Raw genomic sequence first — 11,646 nt, 5'->3', positions numbered from 1 at the left:
GCTTGCTTAGTTCTCCATTTGGTTCTTTTGGGTTTGGTAAAAGATGGCAATTCACATGTCTGGTAAACTAGTCGAATCGAGCTTGACATGTCAAAGTTTCACTAATTTTGCGAATAAGCCAACCCGAGCTGAACCGAGCCAAGAAGTTCAAACTAGAATTATTCTAGTTCAACCCAACCTTTCCTATTTCAGGATGAGGAACTGTTCAAGAGTTTAAAATCCCGGGCTAAATCGTATCACCAAGCCTTATAAGAACAACACTAATTTGAGGCTGCAGAATGGCAATGTTTGTAGTTGTTCCAGGGTCTTGAACTTTAGACCCTTCACAGACCCTTTGTTTGCCACTTGTGGCGTACAAGCTACCTGCTTTCATGTGAAGACATTTTTTCGAAGATTTAACATGAATCAAAACTTTTAACTCCAATCATATCGAGATGAGCTAAAGACAACTTGTTATAAACTTTGAAAATTCTACAATTATATTGGCAATGCAACTGCAGGCCTTACTGAGAAGGGATTGGATAAGAAAACTTTAGCAAGTTGTCTTATACTGACTATATGATAGACTATGCAGCCAAAAGTACATTAATTCCTAGCCGGCCTGTTTCCCAGCACTGTCAATGACCAAACAGTGGAATCTAATCTTGGTTTACGATCAAGAGCTTGAAGATGTAATTTCCATTTCCTTTTTTTAATTGAATACAAGAAGTGATCCGGCTCACAAGACAAAGGCAACCGGATAAATAATTTTATGTTTACATAGGCCACAAAGATGAACCATAATACCATTTAAATGGTATCATGAGGACCTTATTATTTCCATTGTCTGCATCTATTTGAACTTGGGGGACCTGCATGAGGCCAGAGTCAATAATAAATCTACACTAGAAGATGAACCTCGTTATATTTAAGTATATGGTAATATGATGTCATTACTAGGTAGATGGTGTCATATGTGAGAGAGAGAGAGAGAGAGAGAGCAGGCACAATTAGCCAAAAGATAAAATAGAATTAGATTTTTTTATTCTTTTGAAAAATATCTGAGAAGATCAAGAGATGGAAGCCAAATTTGAAATTAGAATGAAAGATCAGCCAGGTCGAATGCTCTTGACACAGCCTTGCACCATGAATCAAACCGCTTCTTTCTGTGTTCTTCATCCAACAAAGGGTAAAAAGTTATAGGTTTCTCCGTACTGTCAATGCCAGAGAATATTTCTTCTTGAGTCCAGATTCCGACAGCTAGCCCAGCTGCATATGCTGCCCCAAGTGCAGTAGTCTCTATGTCTGCTGGCCTCAGCACTGGACTGCCTAATAGATCTGCCTGTGCAAACTCAAGCACAAACATTTGCCAACGTATTAGCGTTGGAGTAATTAAAAAATTAAATCAAATAAGATGCAACTGAATTTGTTGAATTGAAAACTTGAAAACTAGAAAGCCTAACGTAGAATATGCTGGGGTTAGTTACACAGAGGATGCACCCTTTCTAACATCAAATAGGTAAAACAAAGTGGGAATGTTCTGCAGTGAATTATGCCGGTCTAAGTTCAGATTTTAGAACAAGGCTAATATAAATGTGAACTAATATGTGTAAAATGGGTGGCATCCATTTCAAGCACCTATACTGCTTGTACTGCTTATGTTAACCCCTAAAATGTAAACCGAGTGCATAGGCATAACATGATCAATGTGACAGTACAAAATACAAAAGAAGGCACTGGTAGAAAGAATGTCACCCTTAGAAATGGAAAATTTATTAGTAATAACAGGCATCGTCTAGCTGAGAAAACTGGACAGTTCCGAATAGCACATGTGAACACATCAAAAGAGGCAACTCACTTCACATGTGATACCACCTTCGATATTACTAATTTGGCTACATTCATAGATTAATTTTTAAGATGCTGCAATTTTGTAAAGCACGGTCTCCTGTTTGGTTGAGCAGTGGCCTGGATATTCAGGCAGAAAGATGAGGTGTTCTGTTTTAGCCAGTCTTAAATGTTTCTAGCACATTCGACTTCCTATGCATTTTCAAGCAATCAATCTATACAGAAGTTACCTGAATCTGCATGAGCAGGTCGTTTACAGTAGCCCCACCATCAACTCTCAGCAGAAATTCACCCTTCTCATTTTTAGCTTCACCTTCCCCTGCATCCTTGTGCATGGAGTCAAGCACATCCTTTACCTGAAAACACATGCTTTCAAGCACTGCCCGGGCTATATGGGCTTTGGTGGTAAATCTTGTGATGCCAATCAGAACGCCACGAGCATCATCACGCCACCATGGAGCAAACAAGCCATTGAATGCTGGAACAAAGTATACACCACCTGTGTTCTCAACCGAGTTTGCCAAGTCCTCGATGTCGCTCGCAGTCTCAATGACACCAAGGCTGTCTCTCAGCCACTGAACTGCTGCACCAGCAATGGCAATTGACCCCTCCAATGCATAATTTGTTGGAACATTAGGTCCCAATTTGAAGGCGACAGTGCTAAGCAGCCCATGTGTAGATGGCACAATCTCCTCACCCGTGTTCAAAAGAATAAAAGCACCTGTGCCGTAGGTGCTCTTGGCCTCACCCTTCCTACATGCCTGTCCTAACATGGCTGCGTGCTGATCACCCAGGCAGCCTGCAATAGTAACACCAGATACTGGCCAGCCATTGGCAATCTCTCCAATTACCTCGGCATTGCTGATAACACGTGGCAAGATCTCTCGTGGAATGCCGAAGATTTCAAGGGTAGGGAGGTGCCAATCTAAGGTTTTCAGATCCAGCAGAAGAGTTCTGGCAGCGTTTGAACAGTCAGTAACATGGATACCATGGACTTTATTACCATGCCTATCTTCACCTTCGCATCCACCAGTCAGATTCCAGATTAACCATGAATCGATGGTACCAAACAGAGCATCGCCTGTCTTGACTGCAGTTTTCACTGCGTCTACGCATTCCAGTAGCCACAACAGCTTAACTGCACTAAAGTAAGTACTTATAGGCAAACCAGCTGTCTCAACAAAGTGTGTCCTTCCCCCAGGTAACTCTTGTTCTAACCTTCTGCACAACAGTAACTATGAACACTTTAATTTACTAATAGAGAGAACAATTAAGAAAGAGAGGGAGAGAAAGAGGACCTGCAAATTGAGCTCGTTCTAGCATCCATCCAGACGATTGCATTATAAAGAGGTAACCCGGACGATCTGCTCCACACCAATGTTGTCTCCCTTTGATTAGTCAAACCAATAGCCTTCAGACCCTTATCAACGTTGTATCCTGCAGCAGTGGCCTTGTCTACTGCTTTCTCCATGCAAATCCTCACTGTTGCGAGGATCTCCATGGGATCATGCTCCACCCATCTGTCAAGTCCACGGAAAAGGCACAATTAATTCAAAAGCAGATATAAACACGCAGACAGCTGCTCCACGCTCACCACCAACCAATAAACTAGATTCCCTGTAATCAGAGAGAACATATTCACAGATATGCCTTTTTGGATATCCAAAGAGAATTAGGCAGATTTCACCACCAAATACAATCGCTCACAGAGGCACAGTATTCCTATAAAAGACAGCTTCAATACTTGGGTGGGTGAAATATGTGTGAATTTCACCTTTCAAAAGCCATTTGGAACTCTACAACTCTAAACGATCAGGCCCCGACACAAGAAACAACCGCTTGTGAGAAAAAAGAAGAAACAAAAGAGATGAGAAGGAACAAGGACGCATAACATCAACGCCGTACCCTGCTTGAGGATAAATCTGAGTGAACTCCACTTGGTGGGAAGCAATGGGCTTCCCATGGCGATCGTATATGATGAACCTCGTGCTTGTCGTCCCTTGATCTATGGAACCGATGAACACATCTTCCTCTTTCTTCTCCATCGCCATGGTCGCTCTTAGCAGTCAACGAAACAGGAGTCTATCCGTTCCTGTTGATTGGAGGAAGAGGGAGAGGCGGAGAAGGAAGAGGAGAAGGGCCTATATGCTGAGAAACTAGACAGAGATTTCTCTTGTTGGCAGTGTGACAGGTAAATCTACAAATTAAATGGATCGAAACAAGAGCATTTAAGGACCACCCTCTCAAATTTCAACGCCCGCCTTTGAATTTCTTCGATCTCATCCAACCATTTTCAATGCGTGTGGGTTTGCTTTCCCATTTCTTAGATAGCAGAAACTCCCTCTCTCTCGTCTTGATCTGAAAATTTTTATTGACGCCCTTTTAATGCAAGGCGATCAGCAGGAAACTTCGCATCCACCTCCAGTAGACGAAAAGTTTCTCCCATTTAATTGTTCGTTTGGTTTGTCAACTGCCCACCAAATTTTTTGTCCCAATTAATATACTTCCATTTAAAATATTTTCTAAACTTCTATTCAAAGATGAAAAGCAAAAACCTTCTCTGTTGGCCCCCATTTGAGTTACTTTGGTTTATGTTTCCACTTGTCCTGACTTCTCCTTTCATTTTCAAGAAAATGAAGTGATTGAAATATAACAATCTCAATTTTAGTGTGGTAGTTAATATGGATCCCTAACAACGCTCAACATCTGCCATGTTTTAAAAATTTAATGATCTGGGTATCTGATAGCGATCTGTTTTACCTCATCTTAATGGAATATATTTGAGAATACTCTCAAGATTGCGAGAGAAAAAGGTCAATCGTTAAAAAAGGAAAAAGGAAGAAAACGGAAACAATGATAGTAGCAAAATTCTGCAGTCGTGTGAAATATGTACAGCTAGCTTTTTAAACATCAGGAAAAAGCTTGCAGCTGATAATGATCAGGTTTAGCAGCCTTAGCCGTCAATCAGCAGAGCTGGCGGCCCAGATTTGCTCATAAAGACAACTAAGTGAGAGAGACAATAGATATTTTGGGGCCGTCATTATCTTATTCATTTATTTGTTTTGTGATTATCCGTTCTATTCTCCAGTGGCAAGTAAGAGTCAGAGAGCTCCTTTTGTCTTTGTTTGGGATAATCACAACCATTTTCAGGATAAGCGTTCTCCGAGAAGCTGGGCCTCCTTAAGTTTAGGACGCGAGTCAAACTTTTATTGGAGAAAGGCGGACAACCGTTTGGAGATTTAAATTGGAAAAAAAAAAAAAAAAAAAAGGGAATCTGGTGCACGAGGGCGTTGTTTACAAGGTCCGGGTCACCAGAGTCACCCTCAACCCGGAACAACTCAGCAATCACATGGGGTGTGGGTCCCACATAAATGCCTCTGAACACTGATAAGACTGAGCACGTTGTCAATCTAATCGGCTAACGCATTGACAAGTACTAATATTATATTGTTTAGAAAATGAAAGAAATATATAAAAAGTAACTAAAGTAAGAAAAACTGTAAAAATTACTCTAAATAATGAAAATATGCTGGGTATGATACATTCAAAGGATTTGTTAATCTAACTGACTTGCCAACAATTCGATTTGATTTAGACCGATTCTTACGAGATTGAGGTGCAAAATTAAGACTAGCATATCAATTAATTGTGTGTGTATATATATATATATATATATGTGGTACATGTGTTCGTTAATGATCTTTATTTTGAGGTTTATACTCCATTAAGAAATGTGTTTAATGCAATCCAAAACCCAAAAAGCCACTCTTCTTGTGGTTTTCTTATTGAATAAAAAAATCAATTTTAGCTTAAGAAATGATGCATTTTCAAGCATTGATTTTTGAATAATAAAAATAAAAATCCGGAACTATGTCGTTCTTGTGAATAAATGGTGTTGAGCAATCTTTCTCGTTCCCAATATCTGCGGATTAATCTGTGTCACGTAAACACTCCTAAAACGGCCCCATATCGAGAAGGCTAGACAAAAGATCGAGTAGGTGACACGGTTTGGACAAGGTTGACTCAATTTTTTCATTTTTTTGTTACATTTTAACATTTTTTTTACATAGTAATCCATGTTTTTATGAGTACAAACAAGCAGAATATGTGTCTATATGTTTAAAATCTCTCTCTCTCTCTTATATGTATATAAAAGCTTGGTCATTGCTACTCCATAATTTATTAAATTGTTTTAATTCATTTGTAAAGATAACTCTAACTTTTAATATATTTTAATAATCAAGCGTTACCAATCTAAATTCTTTTTTTTATTCTTTTCCCATTAAAACTAGATGTCTTGTATATATATATATATATATATATATATATATATATAGGAGAAAATTGAATAATGACTTTAACTATATCTATGAGAGAAAAACAAAGAGAAAAAAATATGAATTCCGATATATATATATAAAATGAAGGCATTTGATTCATTTATTTTGTGAGCACAGGTTATCAGAAGCCCTTCAAATATATGGGCATTTTCATATTGTTAAAGAGAGACTCTCTCTCTCTCTCTCTCCTTTGCAATTTGGGTCAACCCAAACAAAATAAGCAATTTCTTGGATATCCAGTGAACCTGATTAACATCGATAGTGTATATGTACTGTTTAGTAGGAACATGTGCCTTGAGTGCATCTTAAATTATGGGCTTGGAATTCATTTTCTCCATAAGAAGTGCCAGGCAAAATTCCCTCTTCTCCTTTCTGAAGGAGCCTTGCAATTTTGTAAGACAATCATGTTCTGATATTGATATTAACAAACAGTCACACTGCATCAGTACTCTTGAAGAAGCATACTGGACACGGAGGATCCCGTTTATGTGCCTCCGAGGTTTTGCCCTCTAAACAGTCTGCATGATAGAAATGGCCACAAACTAAAACTGCAACAACTGAAACATCGGTGGAGGTCAAGAGCTCCTGACAAAGTGGTGAGCTATCTGTTAGAAGCTCTTGGCATAACCCACAAGTGCTCCCCAGTGTAATGGACATAGGTGGATCACCAGGCAAGTCAACCGCTTCAATTCTCTCTGGTCTATAAGATCTGTAATTACCCACTGTACAAAATTTGCAAGTAGGAAAGGCGTTCAACCGCTAGAATAAGGCTATAAGCTGAGTAGATAAATTCTAAGGGCTGAATTATGATAACAAGGACGGAACCATATTGGGGAAAGGAATACCTTGATGGCATGCAGACGTTGGTATGAAGTTGCTTCTAGTATGCACTAGAGGCATTGCATTATAAGGCAAAGGATTAGTACTCCTGCGCCATGAGTTTAACATACCAAAACTATCACCTGATATTCTTCTTGATAACCACCAACGGCGATCACGCTGTGAATGACTTGTGAATATTGGATAGTTGGCACCATAATTACAATATGAATGACGGTCGTTTTGAAGTACTGTATGATTGCCAGTATGATCTTTGATAGATGGAAGAGGTCCTAAAATACCAGATTCAACTGATGAAGAAAATGTTACGCATCTCTGCATGCAAAAGCCAGATACAAATATAAAGAGCTTGCATGTCCTAAGAATCGCCTATTCAATAAATGAATTGAGCAAACATAATGGTCCCAAGAATCTCTAAGGGTTACCAAAAAACAGACTGAAAATCCTTCTCAAACAAAATTGTGTTAAAACACAGGAAAAGGAAGGTGCAGTTTTTTTATTTCGTTTCTTTCAGAAAATATGGAAAAAATCCCACGGTAAGCCCACAAGCGTATTGTGGACATGTGACCATTTGCCCTTGGACATTCTCTAATATTATCACAGGTTTTGGAGAACTTATTACTGAAATTGGATTTCATAGTTGGAGATGTGCAAGGATATCAGAAACATTGTGACAAAGGCAAAGAGCAGCAGGGAAACATACCCTTTCAGATGGCACGTCCATTCTCAAAAAGTCCAGCAATCTACAGTTTTCACAGTCAGTTTATTCTGATTTAATATGCTCAATCAGTTAATTACCTGCATTTACCAGACCCAGAGAACAAGAAAGACAATAAAAAAATAGCATAAGCAAATATTAGTGCTATGAAGCTACAATCTTGAGAGATAATCAGCAGGTGGGACTAGGAAATGCATGTTTAGGCAATCCTAGCAAAACAATAGTGCGGACCATCTACTACAAATTTTGAGCAGCATGAACCTTAGTATATTTCCAACCATACAGTACTACAACCGCTAAACAGATACTAAAATCACTGGTGACAATAGCTGGCAATGACCAGTTGCACCCTAATATTGGTAAAAAGTAAATGAATATGCTAAAGCAATGCAAAGTATACAGTTCAAGTTGAAAGGACAGTCATAAAAGGGAACCAATTCTCAGAACGAATCAGTTGTTCATCCAACTTTTCAGGCTAAGATTTACATTTAGAATGAGTGAAAAATCTGTCCAGAATAAACCATTTTGTGAAAAAGTGCCATATTATCTTACAATAACTAAACAAAGAAAAGAAATAGAGAATTAAACGGAAACAAGAAATGTTGATCGAGTAGGCCCGTCCATTTCCAAGTCAAAATACTAACTGGACACCAGTGCAACCCTCATGTTTATTACAACAACTGTTTTTTCCCTTCATGTGTATCAAGGATGACAATCAGGCCCTAATAAACCATTTTACCAAATAGTAAGTGAGCATACGAGTGAAGTAAAATGGATTCCTCCTCAGAAGACAGTTTGGGGTAATGTAGGGTCTTCCATCAACATCAGACACTCATAGCCTGTAAATGATTAGCAGAAGCTACTCTTCCGTATTTGTCCCTTGGGGTCCATGAATTTATCATTCAAATGTCCACATTTCCTGGGCGTAAACTCTATTATAGCATGTCCCTGGGACTCACGTCATCCATTAGCATATAAATGTGCTCCCTGAAAAAAACATATTCCTTTTCTAATTCATAGATTTTCATCACCAACATGTAATGCTTCTTCCTACTGGCATTTATAATGACAATCTCTCATGAACCGTATCAGCTTCTAATTTTCTTGATGCCTATTATTGACCAACCTATCAATTTTTTACAAAATCACTAATCCAAATATGTGCAGCCAGGACCATAAATGAACCAAGCAGGCAAGCAGCTCATGGATCAATTTGGTTCCAAGCTCACTCAGGCTCATATAATGGGATTTACAATCTGCGCTACCACCTGGTGTAGTAAAAGCAAGCCAATCAAAGGGTGATTGCAACAAACAGGCCAGAAGTTCACATTCAAAGATGGAATTCATTCTTCTACCCTTATTTTCAAATCAACTAACTCAAGCTCAGGATTTTTGTCGTACCATGAGTTGCATGTTACTTCATTCTATTCAAATAAAACAAGCCCGACACTTAGTACAGTGTAAAATTGTCAAGCCTTCGCTCAGTTAGCTCATTTACAGAGAAAACTTCTTCACAGTCAATTCCCTCCAAACGAGGTTGCTGATTTCCTAGTTACTTCTCTTAAAACTGGAACAGCAAGAACTATATCTACTTCTGTCGCTCAACTCTTCAAGAATCAAGATAGAGCCTCCTGTATAAGCAAAGATGTATTCACTCAGGAACTGCAAAAACTATATCTACTTCTGTCGCTCAACTCTTCAAAATTCAAGATAGAGTCTCCTGTATAAGCAAAGATGTATTCACTCAGCTCTGACTCTCTTCATTATGCTTGCTCTTAGAAATAGGCCTAACGAGCAAATTGAGTTGCTTGTACAATTGGCTTCATTCACCTTATCAGAAGCTTACTGCACCTTTCAAGTGAGCTCGAGCTCAAGAAAGACAGACAGAGCCAGAGCAAAGGCCTGCCCGTAAACCAACTGAGACCTAACAGTTATGTTAGTATTGGGCTCCTTGTGCTCGTCTACCAAAACTTCTGGAAAGACGAGAAGGTGCACTCTCTCGTGGCAGGAGTCCACAAATTATTCATTCAACCAAACAAGGAACCACAAAACAAATTAGTCCACAAAATAGAAATGGATGGGATCATGGAACAGAAGCTCAAACCCCAACTTAACTGGTGATATCGACAGAGATAAAAGGAGAACAAACAGAGGAACATGGGTTACGGTATCTTTATGGGCTCAACGCGCCTCCTGACTTTCAACGGTGACAACTGCCACCAAACAACAATTTTCACAACCAAAACCGCGCAGAATCTACCTCGTGTGAGAAGTCATTGAAGTTTCAGCTTTGTCTCTCGAACTGAAACTTGCATGTTGCTCACATCTATGGAACAGCAGAAAAGGGTTCAGGAGCTGCACCTGTTATCTAAAGCAATTTTAAGTCGGTCGCATCACATTATGCGCAGGGTGACAGATGTCTACAGCTTCTGAGACAGGCAAACGACGCAACGGGCGTGATGGGAGCAACTCCAAGCCCTGATAAGAGGACAAGAATTACTGGGTATCCACTTCCTACCTCATTGAAAGAGAGAAAGAGAGGCACCTGAATCTACAGTGAGGCGGAACGTCGAGAAAGCAGGGTACCATTGGGGACGGATGAAGGGAGACAACGGGTGAGGAGGAGGAAGAGGCAGCCAAGGACGGCCCTGTGGCTCTCCTGGCCCAACGCGTCCGCAGAACGCTGACCTCGTCTCCGCCCCGTCGTCGACGTCATGCCCCCTCCTCCAGTAAGCACCGCTTTCTGCGTACATTCTACGGAGAGAGAGAGAGAGAGGGACAGAGAGGCATGCCACTAGAAATGGATTCATGGAGTTAAGGGCCTAAATCCAAATACGAATGAAGATCTGAGGTAGTTCCGAATTTGGTATTTCATTACGCATCCGGTTTAAACTTGTGAAACCCAAAATCTAACTACAATGTATGTTCGAATATATTCTATTTTCGAGATTCAGGTCGCGGTTGTGTTGGAACTTAAGTGGTTCTATGATATACTAGACTATTTTATTTAACTCAAGTGTCATGTTTAAAAAAGTAACACTTACAAAAATCAAACTAAAAACATGTTGTTTGCGTGCCACTCAAACTGACAAGCTATACTAAAATGATATGTTTTTTAAAGGCGAGATCCAAGTAAGAATTCATCCCTACTAATCCATCCGTTACATTTTAGTTGTGTTCCGAATTAGTTTTCTAGGTTAAATTTGTTAACAAAACTTGTTTCTGACCCATCGAAATGACATAAACACCACCACACAAAAATAAATAATTGAGAACATAAATGTCTTAGAAATCATTTTCAAAGGACACAAACTCCTTCTTTTAATTAGACAACTGTAGCAAGTTGCTAGCCATGGCCAAACTAGGGAAAGTATGAAGATGGATTTGTCAATCAGAGCTCGAGGTGCACATGGATTGGATCTTGCAAGATGCCATTCATTAACGATAGTCTGAATAGACAAAAAATCAATTCGTTTCAGAGTTGGTTGGAGATAGATCAACATATTTCGTTTGAATTCGTGGTGAGAAAAATTCAATCAGTTCTTTGATGATTTTGATGTTAAATGGATCTGAAGCGGCAAGTGAACGTCCGAATGCCATCTTTTTAATTCAATCAGATGCTAATATGCATTCAAAGTTTTCATAGGATATATATATATATATTATCCAGCCTGAGGAGACTAAAAATTAATGTAAGGGGCTACTTTAACACTTCTTTTCTAACGTTTACATTAATAAATATGCCTAGTAAGAAGACACAGTAGATGAGAAATAGATTTTAAACATGCTATTACTTACCTACTACACAACCAACATTAGTTCAAATTGATTTTATAAAAAAATTAGAAATTTTAACCATCTTCGGTTTTAGTGTTACAAGAGTCATCGACTTTTTCCTCAAAAACACATTTAAATTTTCGA

General features: G+C 39.1%; 2 protein-coding genes across 6 annotated transcripts; both read right to left on the bottom strand.

Moving 5' to 3' along the window:
- Positions 1-1,001: 1,001 nt before the first annotated feature.
- LOC116253411 (glycerol kinase) lies at positions 1,002-4,277 on the bottom strand. Its single transcript, XM_031628211.2, has 4 exons — positions 3,733-4,277; positions 3,126-3,347; positions 2,058-3,048; positions 1,002-1,321 (listed from the first exon to the last, which is right to left on the bottom strand). The coding sequence occupies exons 1-4, from the start codon at positions 3,876-3,878 to the stop codon at positions 1,076-1,078; spliced, it is 1,605 nt and encodes a 534-aa protein (XP_031484071.1). The 5' UTR covers positions 3,879-4,277; the 3' UTR covers positions 1,002-1,075.
- Positions 4,278-6,214: 1,937 nt separating this feature from the next.
- On the bottom strand, positions 6,215-10,508 carry LOC116253568 (uncharacterized). 5 transcript variants are annotated; one of them, XR_007573305.1, is made up of 5 exons: positions 10,271-10,508; positions 10,087-10,203; positions 7,711-7,805; positions 7,013-7,297; positions 6,215-6,889 (listed from the first exon to the last, which is right to left on the bottom strand). XR_007573305.1 is itself a non-coding variant. In XM_031628435.2 (5 exons), the coding sequence occupies exons 3-5, from the start codon at positions 7,729-7,731 to the stop codon at positions 6,600-6,602; spliced, it is 621 nt and encodes a 206-aa protein (XP_031484295.1). In that variant the 5' UTR covers positions 7,732-7,805; positions 10,087-10,203; positions 10,271-10,508; the 3' UTR covers positions 6,215-6,599. The 5 variants fall into 5 exon arrangements, 3 of the variants coding, with proteins under 3 accessions (XP_031484295.1, XP_031484298.1, XP_049933636.1); XR_007573306.1 differs by having other exon boundaries at positions 7,013-7,279; XM_031628435.2 differs by having other exon boundaries at positions 7,013-7,322.
- Positions 10,509-11,646: the final 1,138 nt, after the last annotated feature.

The sequence above is a fragment of the Nymphaea colorata genome, chromosome 4 (assembly GCF_008831285.2).
Source record: "Nymphaea colorata isolate Beijing-Zhang1983 chromosome 4, ASM883128v2, whole genome shotgun sequence".
In the NCBI taxonomy this organism is placed as follows: Eukaryota; Viridiplantae; Streptophyta; class Magnoliopsida; order Nymphaeales; family Nymphaeaceae; genus Nymphaea; species Nymphaea colorata.
This window is presented reverse-complemented; position numbering and strand designations above follow the sequence as displayed.

What these genes read in the sequence shown, in the direction of transcription:
- LOC116253411 (XM_031628211.2), bottom strand. Translation starts at nt 3,878, where the DNA reads ATGGCGATGGAGAAGAAAGAGGAAGATGTGTTCATCGGTTCCATAGAT. An exon ending in AGAACGAGCTCAATTTGCAG is followed by an intron (nt 3,049 to 3,125) that starts GTCCTCTTTCTC and finishes ACTGTTGTGCAG; the next exon opens with AAGGTTAGAACAAGAGTTAC. An exon ending in ACCTGCTCATGCAGATTCAG is followed by an intron (nt 1,322 to 2,057) that starts GTAACTTCTGTA and finishes GAGTTTGCACAG; the next exon opens with GCAGATCTATTAGGCAGTCC.
- LOC116253568 (XM_031628438.2), bottom strand. Translation starts at nt 7,731, where the DNA reads ATGGACGTGCCATCTGAAAGG. An exon ending in TGGACGTGCCATCTGAAAGG is followed by an intron (nt 7,323 to 7,710) that starts GTATGTTTCCCT and finishes TTTTGCATGCAG; the next exon opens with AGATGCGTAACATTTTCTTC. An exon ending in AACGTCTGCATGCCATCAAG is followed by an intron (nt 6,890 to 7,012) that starts GTATTCCTTTCC and finishes AATTTTGTACAG; the next exon opens with TGGGTAATTACAGATCTTAT.